Source organism: Gopherus flavomarginatus, chromosome 8 (assembly GCF_025201925.1).
Source record: "Gopherus flavomarginatus isolate rGopFla2 chromosome 8, rGopFla2.mat.asm, whole genome shotgun sequence".
In the NCBI taxonomy this organism is placed as follows: Eukaryota; Metazoa; Chordata; order Testudines; family Testudinidae; genus Gopherus; species Gopherus flavomarginatus.
In genome coordinates, this window is record NC_066624.1 from 1416606 (window position 1) to 1437737 (window position 21132).

Genomic DNA, 21132 nt, shown 5'->3' on the forward strand with positions numbered 1-21132 from the left:
TACTGCGTTATATCCAAATTCATTTTATACCGGGTAGCATTATATCGAGGGAGCAGTGTAGTTCCTAATGCTGATGCTCACCTCAGGCTGATCCGCAGACATACCAAGCTCCTACAGATTCTGATGGGAATCAGGCCCTAGGTGGGTACCCACAGTCAGGGCACTGCTCAGTGAGAGCACGTGTGTGTTGGCGCTGTTGTGAGCACTCTGTCCCTGCTGAGCACACTGCTCAGGACAGCCACTGGTGACTTGGCACATCCCAGCCAAGGCGGCACTTGACCAGCCACCATAAACTAATCCTTCCAGCCCGCTGCAGCTTCCGGCTCTTACAGATGGGGAAAGCAGAGCACAGAGCAGGATGGGAGTAGCCCAGGCCCCCAGCAGGCCCAGTGAAGAGCTGGGATTTCCCTGTTCACGCTCTCAGTGCGGTGAGGCCCTCGCTCAGAGCTGTTGCTTGACACTCTGACCTCACTAGTATACACAGGGATGCCTCATCTCCAGCACCCCTGCTGGGCCAGAGGCTTTCCAGACAGACCAGAGACATGGCCTGCCCCCGAAGAGCTGATGGATGTCAGCTCCTAGAGCCAGGGGTCCCTTTAGGAGAGTTTAGAATCAGCTCAGACCTGCTAGTCGTTTGGTTTTTTAAATCCAATTGGATCAGTTTATTAACATACATAATTAAGAACAAGTAAAACAGACATGCGGCTGAGACCCCTGCAGCAAAGAGGCCGCACTGCTTCATGCCCCAGCACACCCCCTGACCCCAGCACCAGCAGGATAGCTTCACACCCAGTCCAGGGATGGTGCTTCAGGGGCCTTCACCCAGCACCTGTGTTCTGTATGGACAGACAGCCCCCCACACGATCCCCTCCATCCAAAGCCAAACCCCATCTCTTCCACTAGACAAGCAGAGTCGGGGTCCCATGGCTCTGGGCCTACGGTTACATCCCACACACATGCCTAGCAGTCAGTGTCAAAGCCTCAAGGAGGATAATGGGCTTCCTCTGCTCAGTGAGGGACCCTTCATTTCCATCCTGCTGCACTAGGATGCCCACACTGCAGCCCAGCTGCCTGGGCCTATGATGCGCTCCTGCCCCTTTCCCCAGACACAGCTCAAAGCAATCTAGTCCTAGGCTCCCCTATGGCACAAGGCCAGGAGCACTTTAAACCTGGCTCCCTGTAAACGAAACCCTTCAGGCTCCCCTCCCACCTCTAGCAGCCTCTCTGCGGCCACGCTTCAGGAGCTAGTAAAAGCCAGTTCACAGCAGCAGCAGCTGCACCAGTCCCTGCTGTGGTAACCTGCTGTGCAGGGGGCATTTATACAACCAAGGAGAATCCCAGCTGGTTGAGTGAGGAGTCTCCAGACAGTATCTGCTCCCACAGCCCCAGGAGGCTGCAAGGCCAAGATCTGTGTCCAACCCCAGCTCTGCCCCCATGGAGAGGTGAACACATGCCTGTCTACTGTAGGACACAGACCCATCACCCAGGGGGTTTCTGCACAGGCCCCTGACCTGCAGGGGAGATGTGCCCATGGGGGCAGGATAAACCCGGCCCCAGCCCACTGCAGGACAGGGCAGAGACTGAGGGTTTCTGGAAAGGGCCCTGCAGAGGAAAGGACATTCAAGGCTGGCAGGAGCAAGTCTGGGCACTTCCTGCTAAACACCACCTGTGCCCCGCTCAAACCCCTCCACCACCAGGCACTGCGGGGGCTGGGCGTCATTCCTGCATGAGGCTGTTGATCTTCGTTAGCAGCACATCTGTCTTGGACCCTGGGGAACCAAATGGGAGAAAGGGTCATTCCAGGAGCCTCTGCCCTCCCCACGGCTGCCCCATCCCAGCAACAACCGTGGGGTGGGAGGCAGCTGCTGCGGCAGAAGGCACTGCCTGGCCCCCCTGATCTCAGGGAGTTGCACTTGCTAGGGAAGCAGGCAGGCAGGATGGGAGCTCCCTTGGCGGGGCTCCCTCCCCTTTTCCCCACAGGGCTGGGTGTGTGTGTGCGTGGGTCCCTCTGTCAGGAGAGTTAGGCTCTGGGCCCAGGCTGTCCTGCTGGCAGAGCCCCCTGAAAGCTCCCCAGCCTGGGGTGAGGAGAGCCCCTGGGAGCTAAGCTCTGGCAAGGGCCTGGCCCTGCAGGTGAGCAGAGAGACAGTGATCGGAGAGGAAGAGGGAGGGGAAGACCAGCAGCAAGAGGGCGTGGAGAGGAGAGAGACTTAAAGGGGAGTGGGGCAGGGAGCAGGGGCCATTACCTGCTGATTCTTTTCTCCTGGAGCATTTCCTGGAAAGCAAACAGGATTGAAATTCACTCAGGAGAGCGAGTCAGCATTCAGGCCCTGCCTCAGGGAGATCAGCCCACTCCCAGGGCTCCCCCAGGGCTCTGCCCCATCACTTGGCCACCCTGGTTTGAACACAAGAGTTGGTTGAGGCCTTTCTGCCATGGCTGGAACAGGACAGGAGCTCCTGCAAACCGTAATGAGCCATGGAGGGTTCCAGGGCAATGGAGTCACTTGAGTCCCCTTGGAGGGCTCCCATACCAGGCCCACCTTGCTCAGCTTATAGGTGGGGCCAATTAGCTGTGAGCAAGTCCCAAAGCAGTGGGCTGGAGCGGCTCAGGGCCAGGCTCACAGCAGAGGCCAGGGAGGAAAGCTCCCCCTAAGCCTGCTGTGTCCCAGGTTAGTGCAGTGCAAGGCAGAAGAAGTGGGTTCTCAGCGCTGCAGAGCAGCTCCCCAAGATCCAGAGGGTGGATGGGTGACTGCAGCAGCACCTGGCCAGGCAGACCCCACAGCTCACCCAGAGGGAAGCAGACGCGGGGCCTCCAATGCCATGGACAGCTACGGGAGCCCAGAAGAGGCTGAACTTACTGCAGCAGGAGGAAGGCCGAGAGGATCAGGAGGAAGGAGACGCAGTCGGTCACAATCCAGACCATCACGTAGGTGCTGTGGGGCTGCAAGGCAACAAGACAGGATGAGTAGCTCAATGGGGACCCCGGCAGAACAGGCCCTGGCAGCTCCCCCTGACCCCCTTGCTAGGGTGTGGCAGTGCTGATGGGCCAAGGGGGCCCAGGGCATGCAGGCATCTGCCAGCGCCACCCAGGGTAGGTTCACTTACGAGCAGCCAGAGGGGACGCTTCATCTCCTTCAGCACCTGGCAGGCGTTGGTGGTGACGGAGCCAGCCCCTGCGCACCACAGCACGGAAAAGAGCCAGGGCTCATTGACCACGTACAGATTGACGGAGATGTTGTCCTGGCGATACCGGCTGCGGAAGGGAAGGAGCCTCATCAGTGTGACACAGGCCAGCAGGACCTGGGAAATCTTGGCCCCCACCAAGCGCTCCCCATGCTCAGGGGTGAGACCTGTGTGTTTGGGTTCGAGCCCTACTGCCAGCTGTGGCGTCAGGGTGTGTACGTGGCCACAGTGGGGGCTAGACTCGCCTCTGCAGGGCTGAGGAGGTGCCATTGCTCTGTGCTCTGCACCCCGACAAGGGGCTCTCACCCAATTTGCTCTGTGCTGATGTCCTGGTACGGCAGGTTCACTTGCAGCGGAGACTCTGTTTCATTCCAGCTGCTCTTCAGACTGTAGATTTGCTGAAATCCTGGTGCCTGCTGTCTGACCTGTTCCCTGAACCCGTCGGGCAGCCAGAGAATCTGGGGGGTGGGGGAAAATCAGGCCTGGTGTGAGCTTGGAGACCAGGGGGCACTCGCTGTGCTCTGGGACCCAGGCTGCAGGGCCAGCCACACGGATATGCACATCCAAGTGGAAGCTGTTACCCAGCCCCATCTCTGTGCGCCCATCCGGTGCTTGGCCCCAGCAGAGTCCCCATCAGGCTACCTGCCATGGGAGTCTCCCCCAGCAGGTCTGGGAGTGACAGACCTGGACGAGGCATGATGGCGGCCAGCTAGGACCAGCCAAGATGTGCCCGGGAGTTCGGGCTGGCTCAGAGCCCTAACAACCCCTTCAGAGCCCCTGCACCCAGCGAGTCCTGGGCACAGGTGCTGGTACTAGGGCTGCAGCACCCCCGGCTTGGCGTGCTTTCCCTCATATGCAAGGTTTACAGTTTGGTTCAATGGCTCTCAGCCCCTCCCACTGCACACATTGTTCCAGTGCCCTAGTCATGGGCAGAGGGCACCCACTGGGCAGAGAGCCCATAGGCCCCTTACTCCAGGGCATGTTGTGTCTGCAAAGTAAACACTAAACAGAGCATTGTATGAATAATTCCTCCCCTAACTGGTGAGCAGGAGCAGGAAGGGGCAGCAAAGCCAGATGCCAGGCTGGTCTCGGCAGGGCCATGTACATCCAGTGCCCAGGGCTGGGGCTAGTGGTGGAGGGAATGAGTGAGGCTGTAGTGTCAGGCAGCCATGGAGCTGCAGGGTGTGGTAGCAGCAGGGGTACGAAGGTGGCAGCTTGTTAGTTGATTTTCCTGCTTCCTCACCAGCTTGGCTCACTGCCACAGCTCTCCTGGGTCCCTGTTTACACATGGGGGAGGGGCACTTGAGCAGGGAGTTCCCAGCAGGTTTACACCTCTTCCTGCACAGTAACCATACTGCAAAGCACCCCAGGCCACTAGGAACTGGCACAGGGCAGCAGCTCAGCCGGCAGCCTATCATGGACCTGCAATAGGTGAGGACCTGCCCAGGCATCGCGTGTGTGACGTGTGGGGTGTTGTGCCACAGAGAGCCCATGCTGGGGCACTCAGGGACCATGGCAAGGGCAGATGCTGAGCATGCTCAGGGAGACTAGACTAGAGCACAGATGGGTCTGATCTGCCCCATGGGGAGGGGAGCTCACTGCTGGTGAAGGGCAGGCTCAGGGACCCCCGTGGGAGGACATCTGGCCCTGATACTCAGCTATTCCCTGCTCCAGCTGCCTCAGACTCCAGGGGCAGCACCAGGCTCACCAGCTGCGGCGGGATGCCCGACCGGAGGATGGTCTCCACGGTGACGTTAACAAAGCTCTGGTAGTCCGTGTGGTTCTCGGGCCGGAGGTCGAACATGATGGAGACGTTGTGCTGCTTGGCCTCCTGCAGCACCTGCTGCAGGGACGGGATCTTCTGTGCCCGCACTTGGACTCGCGCCTCGCTGGAGAGGCCCTGCGCCGAGCGGAATGGATTCCTCTGAAAGGGACAGGCCAGAGTCAGTGGCTACCCTGCGTGGGGGGCAGTGCTCACAGCTGGTCCCAGGGCCCTGGCCTCCCACACTAGCCCTTCAACACCATCTCCCAGCTCTCCCTCGCACCCACAGCACCCTCCAGTGCTCACTGCCCCTCACTAGCACGGCAGAGCAGCTGCTCAGACCCCAGAGCGAGGGCACAGAGGGAGAACAGCTCATCCTGCCACCTGCATGAGACCAGAGCAGCTCAGCAGTTAGGGGTGAACCAAAGCGTCACTGTGTAGGCAGGCACTGAGCCCAGCCAAACAGCACAGCCAGGGAACAGCTCACCCCATCCTGCTGCTCAAGGAGCCCGATCCCTCCCAGCCAGCCTTCCCCATGCCTCTGGACGGTCACCACCTTCGAGAGCTGGGAGCTGTAACCCCCACTCCCACCCCCACCCCACGGAGAGAGGCACTATAGTCTGCAGAGGCAAAAAAAACTCTCCAGGGCCTGGGAACCCCGGGAGGGCTCTGAGCGGCTGGCCCCAGGGCTCTGCCAAGAGCAGCCTGGATCAGTGCAGCAGGGCAGAGTCCTCTGCAGGGTATCGCAGGGCCAGGACATGCAGCAGCCCTACCACGCCCCGAAGAGGGGGGCCTGACCTCCAGGAACCAGCTGCCGGCGTCGAGTTGCTGGAGATCAGTCCAGTTGAAGGCTGTGCCGTTCATGGTGGCCCGGGCAGGGAACACCTCTTGCACGTTGGTGGTCCGGGTGAGTGTCTCGTCGTGCATGAGGAAGGGGATCCCATCAGCACTGGCAAGGGGCAGGGGGTGGGGTAGTTAGGATCTTGCTTAATGCAGCATCATGGGCTGTTCGCACTCCTCCGCCCCCAGCCTGAGCACCCTGGCACCTCTGCCAGGGATCAGCCTAGCAGCCCCCCCCCTCTGCCATGCAATGTCCCAGTACATGGGCCATAGGGGAGTCCACTCCCCAACGCCTGCGTTTGGGACTGATCCCTCATGGGGCGGAGAGCCAGAGACAGACATAGCTGGAGTCAGTGCTGGGTGCTGCAGGGTGACATGGTCCTGCAACGGCAGCAGCTGGTCACTCACAGACTCTTCCCCAGGTCCCACCCTCACTCCATTCACAGCTGGCCCGAGGGCCCTGGCCTCCCACACTAGCCCTTCAACACCATCTCCCAGCTCTCCCTCGCACCTACAGCACCCTCCAGTGCTCACTGCCCGTCACTAGCATGGCAGAGCAGCTGCTCAGACCCCAGAGCGAGGGCACAGAGGAGAACAGGGCGCCAGGATTATTGGGGGGCGGCATTTTGCCGGGGGGGGGTGGAGGGGCTGGCAGGCAGCTCCGGTTGACCTGCCGCAGTTGTGCCTGCAGACGGTCGGCTGCTCGCGTGGCTCCGGTGGACCTCCCGCAGTCACGACTGCAGCAGCTCCACCGGAGCCGCTGACCAGGGGACCCTCTGCAGGCACGACTGCGGCAGGTTACCACCGGAGCCGCGGGACCAGCACGCAGGGCGGAGAAATGGCCGTGCACCTAGAGCGCTAAAAATACTAGCGCCAGTCCTGGCGGCAGCAGGGATCCAGCCTGGGAGCCGAGACCCCACGGGGCCCTAGAGAGCCGGCCCTGGCGCAGGGAAGGAACTACATTTCCCAGCATTCCCTTGGCAGCTAGCCACAGGAAGGGAGGGGAAGGGATTGGAGAAGCAGAGACCCCATGTACTGCAGCTGGCTGCTAGAAGGGGGTGACCCTGTGAATGGGGAACAAGTGTGCTCAAGGAGTAGAAGTAGGGTGACCAGACAGCAAGTGTGAAAAAGCGGGACGGGGGTGGGGGTGCGGGTGCAGTAATAGGAGCCTGTATAAGAAAGACCTAAAAATTGTGACTGTCCCTATAAAATCAGGACATCTGGTCACCCTAAGTAGAAGCTAGCACCCTCAGAGGACTTCCCCAGACTGGATTAGGGATACTGGCGTGACCTCGCCTGGCAGCCTCCAGAGAAGGAGCTGGGTGGAATGAATGGACAGTGCATCTTTATCTGAAGCCTAGCAAGGGAGGTATGTGGACCCCACTAGGAGACGTTAAAATGAAAAGTAAGGAGGGGAGGCTCTACTGGATCTGGGCAGCTTTAGATGCAGTACCAGGCACGTAGGAGGATTTCCACTCCTGAGCCATGGAAGCAGAAATTGACTTTTCCTTTCCAGATATAGCTAATATTCAGAAAGGGAATCTAGCACCTGCCTTCCAGATTTCAACACCTCAAAATTCAGGAGTGCTCAAGCTCAATTTGGGGAGCTGTTATTTCATTTCTCCCAAATCAAATATACTGATCCACTGTAACTTGCTGTAGGAAAAAGTAGAATAAAATTGAGCAGCAAATGCTGGGGTCTTCCCAGTGCTAACTAGGACTGGAATTGCTATTTTCAGTAGCCATTCTTTTTTTAAGTTTTGTTTCTTTAAAAGGAAGCACCAGACCAGAAGTCTTATGAAAATGCAGCTAACGGAAAGGATCCGAAAAACACAATGAAATTTTCACACTAGTGAACAATGACTGCATGGGGGCCCACAAATATGTTTGGCCCCGGGGCCCACAAAAGATTAATCTGGCCCTGAAGGCCAAGGAGGGGAGCCCCATGTCTCTCCCCAAGAAGTGGGGACTGAGCAGTGTGAGGCACAAGGCCAAAGCACCAGGCAGCTGGGCTCAGCTTCCTTTGGGGGAGATAGGCGAGGGGTTGGGAGAGGAGGGACTCGCAAAGCCCAGGCTGGGGCCTGGAGACACCTCCCCTAGCATGGAGCTGTCCCCTTCATCCCAGAAGGGGCAGCGAGCAGAGGCCTGGGGCTCAGGGAGCTGGGGCAGCTGAGCCGAGCACACGTTCCCCTTGGAGACCCCGGGTGTTGCTTTACCTCACCATGACATCAGTCTCAAACACACGCACGTCACAGCCCACTGACTTCTGGAATGACATCAGGGTGTTCTCTGGAGCCAGCTAGACAAGGGAGAGATGGCACATGCAAACCAAGCTGGGGAGGGACAGGGGTGCAACACATCAGGTGCTTGCCCCACTGTGCTGAGTCCTGGGTTCGAATTTTGTGGACTCGAACATGCAGTGACTTTGCTGGACTTGATCGAAGGCAGTGGTGGGATTTCAGGAAGTAGCTGAATCCACAGATCTGCCTAGGAGAGACCCAGGGCTGGGATAGCAGGAGGCTGCAGGGCAGGATTGAGGGGCATAGGCAGGAGTCGGGGTGGGGGGCAGTGCTGGCAAGTAGAGGGACTGCAGGTTGGGATTGAGGGGGTATTGCAGGGGGCAGGAGCCCAGGGCTGGGGTTAAGTTCTACCCAGAAGAAACACGTCTCAATTAGCTCTGGCCCCATGTGAGAGACCTCAATCCCGAGGGCTGCCTCAACCCCTCCCAACCATGCCCAACACCCTGTCCAGCCTGGCTATCCACAGGGCAGGCTGCAAGGACTCCACTCCCCGCGCTGGTCTGTGGAGACTGGAGATGGCTCTCTGGGGGTTACCTGCTTCTTGTATTGGAAGTGTGAGCAGGGGACGCTGCTCTCTGGGACCCAGGGCAGGGGCATGCCCCCCCAACACACACACACACACCAGCCACCTGCGCTGAGGGCTGTAACCTGTCCCTCCCAAGCACAGCGCTTGCGGGCAGCTGGTGCTTCCCAGGCCGAGCAGGGAGGGCTCATGCCCACTGTAGGCAGGGGGGAAGATGGGCAGCTGCCCTTGGGCACAGGTTACTCACCATGGGGGCCCCACGGTGCCCAGACAGCGCTGGTTTGGGGGGCAGCTGGTTGTCCTCTATGAGGCAGGGCGAGGAGATCATCAGGGGAGCCAGGTACAGTGCAGTTGTCACACCAAAATACACCAGCAGTAGCAGCACCTTGGGGGCTGCAGACAGACACACGGACATGGCAGATCTCGGTCAGGGACAGCCTCACCGCAGGCACTTGGAGGTGGGGAGGGATTAGCCAGGGCTGCTCCCCCTGCAGTGTGTTGGGGGGGCTCTCCACCCCTGCCCAAGAATAGGGAGCGACAGGTCCCCCCTCTTCCCCCTGCAGACCAGCCCTTAGTCAGGGGCTCTGAGGTGCCTCTGGCCACCATGCACTGTGCCAAGCCGCCTGATTAGGCATGGCCAGCCCCAGCCTGGAGAGGCTCTGGGCACCAAGCAGCGCTGCACAGCTGGGCCTGCACAGACCCTTCCTGCCATGGCGCTTTCCACATAGCCCCTGCCTAGATGGTCGCTAGCGTTTGGGGCTCCCAACTGTCACGCCACAGCCGCCCCAGCCCTGCAGACCTCCCAGTATAAAAGGGCTGACCCATGGAGGTCCTGGCTAGGAAGCGTGTGCATGTACTAAAGGGGAGGGGAACCCCCTGCCGTGTGTCCTAGACCCTGCATGGCTCAGAACAAAGGGAGAGCTGCCTCCCAGCCTAGGTTTTCAGGGCAAATGCTGGGCACTAGCCCATCCTCAGGTGATGCAGTGCAGGGACAGGTCTGGGGTCCTGTTGGGACAGTGTTTACAGCCCATCTCTGGGTACAGCCCTGGGGAGCAGGCACCACAGCTCAGCAGGGCTATGGCATCAGGGCAGCTGCATGCCAGGGGCAGGATGCAGATAAGCCTTTGCTCAGCACAGAGGGGAGGCATGGGGGAGGGCGAAGTGACCCAAAAGCTGAGTCCCCATGGCCCCACCCCTGCTCAGCACCCCGGGGCCTAGGAGTACCTGCACGGCGAGTACGATAGAAGCAGTCGGCCATGGGCCAGGCAAGCAGCGTCACACCTGCCACGGCTCCAATGTGCAGGAAGGGGCCAGTCGCCTGTGGGGCAGACACACCAGCACCACTCAGTGCCCAGCTACAAACCCCGGTTCCACACTCCCAGACACATCGACCCTGAGCCTTAGGCTCCCAGCAGCCCACCCCGCGCATAAGGCTTCCCTGCAGCTGCCAGGAACAGCCAGCCCCCCAGGGCTCCCCCTTGCTGGGCTGGGCCTGGCCCTGGCCCTCTGGACTGCCCAGCAGCTGGCATCGCTGGGTTTGAGGTCACCACACCAAGAGAAGTGAATGGAGGAGGGACAGGTTCTGGGAGGTGGTTGAGCCAGGCGGCTTTGCCTCAGGGCTCTGGGAGTGGCTATTTATTCTCATTGGAGCCATGCAGCACCTGGCGCTCAGTGTGAGCCCCTGGAGGGCCCTAGCCTGGACCAACACAGGGCCCGTTGTGGAGGGGAGCTGCAGGAGACAGACAGGCCTGTCGAGAGAATCAGCCAAACCTCACCAGGGCTGGGGCTAACCACAGGGTGGCAAGGCCAGGGGATCCCCTCCCCCTTGCCATAGGAAGCGCCTTTGGGTCACGGGAAGGGCTCTGCCTCTGCTCTCACCTGCAGAGAGATGCGCGCGCTCTGCCACTGCTCAGCCCACTTCACATCGAGTGCGACGAAGCCTGCGGCCACGACCAGGGCAGTGAGGATCAGCAGGCACTGAGGGGGCAGGGCATGGGACAGTTAGCACCAGGTGCCTCTTTGACACCACAGAGCAGCCAGGGACCCTGCTGGGGCCTACCGCCCCTGGACAGGGTGAGCCAACCCCTGCAGCTGGGGTCCCTGCTCCTGCCGTCACCCTGCATATGCTGGGCCCCTCCCCCCTTGGAGCCCGGCTGCCCTGGGTTAAACACTGAGCTTGACTCCCTGTGGCAGAGGAATGTTCTGTAATATTATTGTGAATACGGTGTGCCTCGGTTTCCCCTATTTCATATTGTTACCCAGTGCGAGAGGGGTTGGGGGCAGGACTCTTGACTCTCAGAGCAGGCTAAGAGACAGCAGGATGAATATCACCTGGTTGTCTGACCTGGGATGCCTCAGTGGAAAAAGACTGACTGAGGCCGACCCCGCATTAGTGGGGAGTCGGAGAAGATGACAGCGAACCCCGTCTCCAGGACATAGATGTGTAGCGACACAGGGAGAGGATTTCCCCACCTCTCCATGCCATCCCCCAGCAAAAGGGCCTAGGGAGAGAAGAGCTGGGGCCTGGAAGGAGTTGGGTCTGGATTAGCCTGGATGGGCTGGGCTTTAGCCCTCAGCTCTGCACTGACCTTGGGCCTGCCCATGTGTTCCAGCTGGCCCCACTTGGAGCGTCACTAAGGATCCTGGCTGAGTGTGTTGACCCCTGCAGAAGGTCCCAGTCTCTCCCAGGAGTGTGTCTCAGCGGCACTGGCTGACCAGACCTCACAGTGTGAAGCAGGAGGGCTAGAGCCACAGGGGTTGGGCCTAAGGGGCCAGTGAAGCCTCATGGATCACGCTGGAGGAAAAGTGAGATCTCTGGGGGGGGTCTGGTCCACTGCAGGGGGCCTCCCAGGTCTGACCCCTGGAGCAGCTATCACCCCCCCGAGAGGAGAAACAAACCCCGTCCCTATGGATGTGGAGGCGCTGGAGCAGGGCTTGGATGCTTGGTTGGGGGAGCAGGATGGATGGTGCAGGATGCACTGAGTGTCAGGGGCAGGAGCCAGCTGGCCCTTACCTTGTGCAGACAATGCAATTTCAAGGGCTGGCCACAGAGCTGCAGGCACAGAGCGAGAACCTGCAAGAGGAACAAGGGAGATGCTGGAGCTGGAATACATGGAGAAGGGTTGGAATTTGGGGGGAGCATGAGCTGTTAGAGCAGGGATAAAGGAGAGAAGACAGAACTGGGACGGGGGGGGAAATCAAATCGGTATTTGACATGTCTGTGTACTAATGTGAGAAGTATGGGGAATAAGCAGGAAGAACTCGAAATGCTAGTTGTGTTTGTTTACTATGGCATAGCTGGCACCACAGAGACTTGGTAGGGTAATACAGGACTAGAATATTGGTATAGATGTGTACAACTTGCTCAGGAAGGACAGGCACAGAAAAAAGGGAGGAGGTGTTAAAAATGTATACACTTGGCCTGAGGTTGTGATGGAAATGGGAGACAGACTTGTTGAAAGTCTCTGGGTAAGGATAAAAGGGATAAAAAAACAAGGGTGATGTCATGGTAGGGGTCAACTACAGACCACCTAATCAGGTGGAAGAGGTGGATGAGACTTTTTTTAAACAACTAACAAAATCATCCAAAGCTCAGGACTTGGTGGTGATGGGGGACTTCAACTACCCAGACATCGGTTGGGAAAAACACAGCAGGGCACAGATTATCCAACAATTTTTTATTTCAGAAGGTAGAGAAAGCTACTGGGGGGAGGCTGTTCTAGATTTGATTTTGACAAAAAGGGAGGAACTAGTTGAGAATTTGAAAGTGGAAGGCAGCTTGGGTGAAAGTGATCATGAAATGGTGGAGTTCATGATTCTAAGGAACGGTAGAGGGAGAATAGCACAATAAAGACAATGGATTTCAAGAAGGTGACTTTAGCAAACTCAGGGAGTTGGTAGGTAAAATCCCAGGGAGATTTACTAGCTGGAGACACAAAGGATAACAAGAAAACATTCTACCAGATACATTATAAGCAAGAGGAAGAGCAAGGACAGGGCAGGCTGGTTACTCAACGAGGTAGCAGGGAGGGAAATAACAGAAAATGTGGAATTGGCAGAGCTGCTTAATGACGACTTTGTTTTGGTTTTCACCAAGCAGGTTGGTGACGATTGGACAGCTAACGTAGTGAATGAGTTAGGATCAGAGGCTAAAATAGGAAAAAAGTTAAAAATTACAAGTTAGATGTCTTTAAGTCACCAGGGCCTGATGAAATGCACTCTAGAATACTCAAGGAGTTGACTGAGGAGATATTGGAGCCATTAGCAATGATCTTTAAAAATTCAAAGAGGGAGAGATTCCAGATGACTGGAAAAGAGCAAAGGACAACCCGGAGAATTACAGACCTGTCAGTTTAACCTCTGTACCCGGAAAGATAATGGAGCAAATAAATAAGAATCAATTTGCAAACACTTAGAAGATAAGGTGATAAGTAACAGTCAGCATGGATTTGTCAAGAACAAATTGTGTCAAACCAACCTGATACCCTGTCAAAGAAAGCTAACAAGCCTTGTAGATGGTGGGGAAGCAGTAGATGTGGTATAGCTTGACTTTAGTATGGCTTTTGATACTATCTCGCATGACCATCTCAAACAAAACTAGGGAAATACAACCTAGATGGAGCTACTATAAGGTGGGTGCATAACTGGTTGGAAAATCGTTCCCAGACAGTAGTTATTAAGTGGTTCACAGTCATGCTGGAAGGGCATAATGAGTGGGGTCCTGCAAGAATCAGTTCTGGGTTCGGTTCTGTTCAATAGCTTCATAAATGATTTAGATAATGGCATAGAGAGTACACTTATAAAGTTTGTGGACAATACCAAACTGGGAGGGGTTGCAAGTGCTTTGGAAGATTAGGATTAAAATTCAGAAGTGATCTGGAACAAACTGGAGAAATGGTCTGATGTAAATAGGATGAAATTCAGTAAGGACAAATGGGAAGGAACAGTCAGTTGCACACATACAAAATGGGAAATGACCGCCTAGGAAGGAGCACTGTGGAACGGGATCTGGGTGTCAGAATGGACTACAAGCTAAATATGAGTCAACAGTGTAATGCTGTTGCAGAAAAGCAAACATTCTGGGCTGTATTAGCAGGAGTATTGTCAGCAAGACACGAGAAGTAATTCTTCTGCTGTATTCCATGCTGATTAGGCCTCAACTGGAATATTGTGTCCAATTCTGGGCGCCACATTTCAGGAAGAATGTGGATAAATTGGAGAAAGTCTAGAGAAGAGCAACACAAATGATTAAAGGCATAGAAAATATGACCCATGAGGGAAGATTGAAAAAAAAAAACTGAGCTTGTTTAGTCTGGGAGAAGACAAGACAGAGGGGACATGATAACAGTTTTCAAGTACATAAAAGGTTGTTACAAGGAGGAGGGAGGTAAATTGCTTTTCTTACCCTCTGAGGATAGGACAAGAAGCAAGGGGCTTAAATTGCAGCAAGGGAGGTTTAGGTTGGACATCAGGAAAAACTTCCTGTCAGGGTAGTTAAGCACTGGAATAGATTGCCTAGGGAGGTTGTGGAATCTCCGTCTCTGGAGATTTAAGAGCAGGTTAGACAAACACCTGTCAGGGATGGTCTAGGTAATCCTTGGTCCTGCCATGAGTGCAAGGAACTGGGCTAGATGACCTCTCAAGGTCCGTTCCACTCCTATGATTCTAGGATAACCTCTCCGGCTTCCTGCAAGGACAGCTCCTGAGCCCCTGCCCAGCAGCCCTCCTGGAACACTCTGATCCCAGAGAGCAGGGCCCCGCTCAGACTGCCAGGGCCCCAGCTCCCGGGCCAGTCGGGTTGTTCAGAAGCTTCCAAACGCAGAGGACCTGAGCAAGCTCAGCACAGCAGATCTGGAGCAGTGTCTCCAGCAGGCAGGATTCAGCAAGGGCCCCAGAGAGCAGGACCTACCAGCAGCAGGGCCGAATATGTGACCAGCAGCACCGTGACTCCGAGCAGGGGCAGGGACCAGTCTACCCACCACTGCGTCTGTCTGAAGAAGAACCTGCCAAGCAGAGGGGACAGTCAGACGAGGCTGGGTGCTGGGGGCACGAGGGGCAGGCACAGACTGGGGACGGGAGGTTCCATGCGCTGGGTGGGAAGGGAGGTGCCATGCACTGGGTGGGGAGGAAGACGGTGGGGGGTGGGGAAGGGAGGCGCGGAAAGGAGGTGCCAGGCGCTGGGGGAGGGAGGAGACAGACAGTGGGGGGCAGGGAGGGGTACTCACTCATTGAAGTTGTGGAAGTCATTGAGGATGATGAGGGCATGGTAGAGCCATACGAGTGCGAAGAGGCAGACGCAGAAGAGGAAGAAGAACCAGCTACAGTCGCACTGAAAACCAAAGAGGCCACATAAGAGACTGCAGGGCTCCTACCAGCCATGCCCTGGCCCCTCCAGCACAGCTATCAGCCACTCGAGCATGCAGCATGTCTGCAAGAAAGCCCAGGGCAGCCTGGCCCCATGCCTATCTGCCAGGGTGTCAGCCATCGTGTGCCAGAGGCCATCACAGCTGCTTCCCTGGCTCTGTGCTCTGCTCTCCCTGCTCCCACGCACAGCGGGAAGAGGCACCAGGACCTCCCCCAAGCCCGGAAAGAGGGTGGTGATCACCACCCGCAGGATGCCATGCTTTACCCACGTTGGGGACAGGCCGGAGCAGGACAGGATGGAGCCACGGCCCCGAATGGAGCAGGCACAGACACAGGAGTCCCATAAGAACCAGTGGGGGTTCAAACAACTTAGTGTTGGAATAGTCCTTACAGCAGGGGCCAGGACTCCTGGGTTCTATTCTCAGCCCCTCCCTGACTCACTGTGTGACCTTGGGCCAGTCTTTCCCCTCCCTGCTGCCTCAGCGCCCTGTGCAACGGAAGAGGGGCTGGGGCTCAAGTAAGTTTTTTACATTCATAACTGATGCCCCTGGCCTCCCCAGGGCTCACTGCTCAGAACCGGCCCGGCCCAATACAAATTGTGCGGCTGCCAGGTACGTTACACCCTGGGTGGAAGCACAGAGCTTCCGGTGCTGTTACTAGGTACATGTGGGCGTGCTGGCAGCCTGGGTGCCCTAGCCAAGCAGTGTAAGCAGGGACCGACCCAGAGAAGGTGTCCTCTGGGCTCAGGCCAGCCCCTCGTGCCCCATGCCCAGGGAGCTGCTGCTGCCAAGCGGGGCACATTTCAAATCAGGGTTTGCTCTCAAATTCCTAACAAGATGGGACAAGCTGCTACTCAGCCCCACCCATGGGAGCTAGAGGCCTCAGAGGCTCCCAGGCCCCCCTGTGAGCCTGCAAAGCTCCTGGAATCTCCCTGCCCCACAGGACTGCAGGGCCTTGGGGACCCTCGCACACGCAGGAGGCTGTGGGCTGTCTGCAGTGCGGGGTGGGTGCAGGAGCCCAGCAGGGCTGGGAGCAAGTCTGACATCACCACTGCTCCCAGGAAATGCAGCCATACTGGAGGAGCCTTGACCCCCTGGCTCCAGTGCATGGGATGGGCCATGCGCCCCCGGCCCAGCGTTTGGCGATGCTCCCAGCCCTGGCAGGGCTCCATGCCTTGAGCAGAGGGGAATGTCTGAGTGCCCCCCTTGGGGCAATGCACCTGCTGCCCTGTGCCCCACTGAGAGCTGCCCATGGGCGTGAGGACAGGTGTGCTTGCTGCCCAGCGCCCACAGCCTGGGCCACGAGGGCCTGCCCAGCCCCTGCCCCACACCTGCCGCACTGCAGTGGCCAGGGAGATGCAGTCCCCCCCTCACCCCGAGATGAGCAGGAGGCTGAGGCTCTCCCCATCTGACACGGTGGGAGGGGCAGGCCAAGGGCCCAACCTCAGCTCTGCTCCCACCCGCTCACCTTGGTGGTTCTCAGGCCTTTCCTTTTGTTCTTGGCCCAGCGGCAGCTGTACAGGCCGAGCAGGCAGGTGGCACAGCCCTGGCAGCAGCCAGGGCAGCAGCCGGGGCTCTTCGCCATGCGGCAGGTCTGTGTCCCCAGTACTGCACTGGGGGGTCAGGACTCCTGCAGGGGAAGAGAGCACATGGGAGGGTGGGACCGGGCAGCCTGGCGCTTGGGGGCCTGCATGGCCCCAGTGACTGGGCATCGCTGCGGGGCTCAGCCAGCCAGCTGCCCCAGGTGCATGGCAGAAACGCAGAGGATGGGCGCCAGGCCAAAAGGCAAACAGGAACGTACCCAGTGCAGCCTAACCAGCTCAGCAGGCTGCCCCTCCCGCCCCCCACGCTCAGCAAGCCCAAGCCAGCTGCACAGCATGGAGCCGTGCCCACCCCATGCCCGGGGGGAGCGGAGAGCTTTATGCGTCAGCCGCGGTAGGGAGGATCTCATGGGGAGTGAGAGGAAGGCCGAAGCACCCCTGCCTGGGCCCAGGCTGGATCTTCCTGGGGATGACTGAACCTCCCCGCCTCCACCCCCGCAGGGTCTGTCTGCAGGGCCCCTGCCAGCACTGCCTTGGGCTCAGTGCGCTCACAGGGCACATGCCCATGTGCGCAAATGCCTTGGCCCTCGGACACGCCAAGGCCCCTGCCATTCCCCTTGGCTCTCCCACAACAGTCACAGCTCCCTGCATGTCACCAGGGGGCTCTGGCAGCCACCCTGCATGCTCACCAACCCCCCCCGACCCAAAGAGGGACACTCACAGCGGCCCCATCAGCTGCCCCAATGTCCCACTTCCCAGCCAGCAGCTGCCGTTCCCAGCTGCCTTGAGCACTGGGGCAGGGCTGCCTGGGAGGGCCTGGCATCTCTGCCTTGGCGGTTCATTCTGTGCAAGTGAAGGGAGCTGGGATCCCCTCAGGCCCCAACGCCTGCTCCTCCTTCCTCAGCTCTGCAGGGCACTGGGAGCCAGCTGGATATAGCCACGTGCCACCCAGCTGCCAGGGTGCCCCATGAACTTGCTGGGCTCCCTGCACCAGGAGGTGGGTGCTGCAGGCGCCTGGGCTCAGGGACAGTGGCAGGGAAGCTGTGGGGCTGTCCTGGGCCAAGTCCCTGCTGCCCACCCTTTGTTAATGAAGGACAGGAAGGGGGTAGGGCGGCGAGGGAGCCTGGGGGGCTGGCGAGCAGCTGGAGCTGTAGGAAGGAGGATCCCAAGAGGCACAGCTCCCATGCAGCACCATGTCCCAGGGCAGGGGAAATCGCCCCTGTCCTGCACCAGGAGGATTGCTCTGGCCACGAGGCAGGGGAAGGGAGGTTGCTGGTGGAAGCGCACAGCCTGAGCCATAGGGCATGGTGCTGGTTTCAGGGTGGGAGGCCCTCCCCACCCCATCAGTGCTGGCCAGTGTTTGCCATGGGAGCAGGGATCCTGCTGCACAGCTGGAGGAAGCTGTCAGGGAATCCTAGCTGCTGACTTGCTGCACAGAGCTAACCCACCTGCAAGACCTGTGCTCAGAGCGTCTCCCCAGCCTTTCAGGCATTCCTGCCTGGCCCCTCACAGCCCCCTCTGCAGGGCTACCCCTTTGTGCAGGAAGGAAAGTGAGGCACGGAGGCTTCAAGTGATTCTCCACTGGTCACAGAGGGACTTGGGGCAGAGATGGACTCCCATTCCTTCCCACTCTAACCTCTAGACCCCAGCCAGAGCAGAGACTAGAACCCAGGAGTCCTGACCCCATCCCCTGCCCAAATGAGACAGACCCACTGGCCTCCAGCATGGCTCCTGCCAGCAGGCTGCTCCAGGAGCAGGGGCTGAGGACACAGGCTGCTGTCACGTGCATTAGCCCAGCAGGTACTCTGGCAGGCTCAGGGCTGAGCAGAGAGGGACTGAGAGGGCTAGGGGCTCCCTACTCCACCCTGTCCCTGCTGCTGCTCTGCACCCCCAGCCCCCACAGCCAGGGCTCATTCAGCCAGCAGCAACCCAATAGCCAAGGGATCTTGTGCCAGGTAGCCACAGCCCTGAGCAGCCTCTGCCTTGGCCAGTCCCAGGTGCCCTCCGGCCGCTCAAGCCCCAGTTCTGCAGGCTGCTGTATAGGCCAGAGCTTTGAAACGGCAGCCGACGTCTCCAAGAGGCTGTCACAAGAGGGCACAACCAAGCAGACCCAGGGCTGGATGCTCAGGGCAAGGGGCAGGAGCAGAGGTGGGGTGCAGCCCATCCCAGGAGTGGGGTGCATGGCAGAGCAGTGGTGGGGGAGGCTGCAGAGGCTGGCTGGGCCCTCGCTGAGGACTCTCTCCCACCTTGTTAAATCCCAGCTGCTCTCGCTGGAGACCCATGCAGCGATCTGGCCCAGAGCCACGCTGCCATGGTCTTTGCAGCCTATGAGTACCAAGCGCTGCTTCACACCGGGGCATCCTTGACACCATCAGTGGCTCGGCCCTTCCCCACAGGCCAAAGGGTAGTGAGCGCAGCTGGCTGCAGGGACACCAGGCCTGCCTGGCTGCAGTGTGCTCACTGGGGCAGTGCCCAACCCACCGACGCCAGGGAAAGGGGACCGCATGAGCTACTACCCCTGCCCAGTGCCCCTGCTTGAGAGCTCGGCAGAAGCGCTGCGCAGCAGGGGAGCTACGCCCTGGTGTCGGAAATGCTCCGAGGGTTGTTAGCCAAGGTGGCATTTCTCTGTCCTCTGCAGCCCAGGCAGCAGCAGGAAAATGCTCTGAGCCCCCGGCCACTTTCATGGAGATCAGGGATCTTAGCCGTGTCCTCCACGCACTTCCCAGCACAGCCCGAAGGACGTGCGCCAGAGTGTAGCAGAGCACGCAGGAGTCCCTGTCCCAGCACCACGGCTCAGGAGCACACAGCGCACTAGGGGGTTAGTCACAGCCCAACAGGCCCCTACTGGACACCCCAGATTCAGCTGGGATGCGTCACCCTTGCTGTGCAGAGGCACCAGGATAAGAGCCCTGAATCCAAGCCCAGTGGAGTCCCCCCAAGCCCCAGCAGCCAAGGGGCCGCTAGCACAGTCTCCAACTTGGCAGCATCCTGCTCACAGACATGCTGGAGCTGGGGCGGGGGTCTCACTACTGGAGCTGGCTGTCCTGGGGCATGGTCCACCCCGGCTGGCAGAGATCTGGGACTGGGGCCACATGCGGGTGGAGGGTGTGAAGCTCCCCAGCACCTGGCTCTTGTGAGGAGCCCCAGGCATGTCACAGGGCTGGGCAGCCACAGCCCCCGGCTGACACACTCCCTGGAGAGGATGCCAGGGGCCACGCACGGTGCCAAGGATGGGCTGGATACATGTGCAGTCTGTGCTGATCAGAGCCCCCCAGGAAGCCGTTACTGTGGGGGGTCAGGCAGGCTGCTCCAGTCACCCCTCATTTGGGCTGATGCCAGGCACTGCCCACAGGTCCCCACCCACCTGTGCCTTGAGCTCCCTGCCCGGCTGGCACAGCACAGCTCTGGCGCTCAGCCAGTGCCCTGCTCCCACCTGCCCACATTGAGTGAAGGTGGTGCTCATCTGCCCCAAATCCATGCCCCAGCCCCAGTCCTGCTCCTCCTCTCTCCCTAGGAACCTACCCCCACTGCAGGGGAAGCCCCTTATTGCTCATGCCCATGCCCCCCAGGACAGTGCACCCCCTCCTCTCGGCATGGGGCAATACCTGCTCTGGCCTTCTCTCTCCCTGCTGGAGGTGGGGCCTGCTGGGACTCAGGTCTGTCCCTTGTTCTCCCTGCTCCGGAGCCCTGGGATCCCTGCCTCCTCTCGCCTGCACCAAGGTGTGCAGCTCTCCCAGGCAGTGCCACCTCCAGGGCTGCTCCCAGCTGACTCACAGGCCGGGGCAAGCAGCCAGGCTGCCTGGGGGAGGAGGGGGAGGGGAAGCAGTGGTGCAGTTAGGACTCAAGCTTGAGGGGGCAGCAGGGCTGGGGAGAATGCCTTTGTCCCATCCCCGGGCCTGTCACTCACTCCCAGGGCTGCCGGCCAAGGGGCCCCAGGGGGAGCGGGACAAGCCCCAGCACTCAGGAGTTTGCAGGCAGCCCACGCTCCCGCCAGATTAAATGCCAGGAGGGCCGGGGGAAGTGGTAGAGGCAGGCTCAGACTAATGGCTCTAGGCTGAGCCCTCTTCAGGAAACAGGGGCACCAGCTGGGGCTGCACTAGGCTCTTTACTTGCATCCCCCCCCCCAGCTCAGTTCTGTGGAGGGACAGGGGAGGGCAGCGGGGGGACCAGCGCAGAGGCCAAGGCAATCCAGAAACGGCCCCCTCTGTCTGCACTAACGCTGCCATTCCATGGAGGGGCCTTGGCCAAGACTCAGTTTCTGTACCTCCTGTCTCCCCACTCCCTGGGACTGCCTCCCACCCAGGTGGGCTCTGCTGACATGGCCATGCAGGGAGCCCATGGCTCATGCTGGTCCCTGCTGCTGTCCTTGGAGACAAGTGCTCAGCGTAGGCACTCCGCAGGGCCGGCTCTAGCAATTTCGCTGCCCAAGCACAGCGGCACGCCGCGGGGGGTGCTCTGCTGCTCACTGGTCCCGCGGCTCCGGTGGACCTCCCGCAGGCTTCCCTGCGGGGGGTCCGGTGGTCCCACGGCTCTGGTGGATCTCCCGCGGGTGTGCCTGCGGATGCTCCACCGGAGCGGTGGGACTAGCAGACCCTCCACAGGCACGCCACGGGAGGTCCACCGG

The 21132-nt window shown here is 59.2% G+C and overlaps 1 protein-coding gene across 1 annotated transcript; it reads right to left on the reverse strand.

Moving 5' to 3' along the window:
• Positions 1–1325: 1325 nt before the first annotated feature.
• On the reverse strand, positions 1326–20702 carry GDPD2 (glycerophosphodiester phosphodiesterase domain containing 2). The gene is made up of 16 exons (XM_050964943.1): positions 20114–20702; positions 16436–16597; positions 14830–14933; positions 14514–14607; positions 11619–11678; positions 10484–10582; positions 9830–9923; positions 8853–8998; positions 7999–8081; positions 5741–5891; positions 4889–5104; positions 3487–3638; positions 3103–3250; positions 2856–2938; positions 2244–2272; positions 1326–1769 (listed from the first exon to the last, which is right to left on the reverse strand). The coding sequence occupies exons 2-16, from the start codon at positions 16550–16552 to the stop codon at positions 1717–1719; spliced, it is 1629 nt and encodes a 542-aa protein (XP_050820900.1). The 5' UTR covers positions 16553–16597; positions 20114–20702; the 3' UTR covers positions 1326–1716.
• Positions 20703–21132: the final 430 nt, after the last annotated feature.

What these genes read in the sequence shown, in the direction of transcription:
- GDPD2 (XM_050964943.1), bottom strand. Translation starts at nt 16,552, where the DNA reads ATGGCGAAGAGCCCCGGCTGCTGCCCTGGCTGCTGCCAGGGCTGTGCC. An exon ending in CTATCGTACTCGCCGTGCAG is followed by an intron (nt 8,999 to 9,829) that starts GTACTCCTAGGC and finishes GTCTGTCTGCAG; the next exon opens with CCCCCAAGGTGCTGCTACTG. An exon ending in GAGACTGATGTCATGGTGAG is followed by an intron (nt 5,892 to 7,998) that starts GTAAAGCAACAC and finishes GCCCCTTGCCAG; the next exon opens with TGCTGATGGGATCCCCTTCC.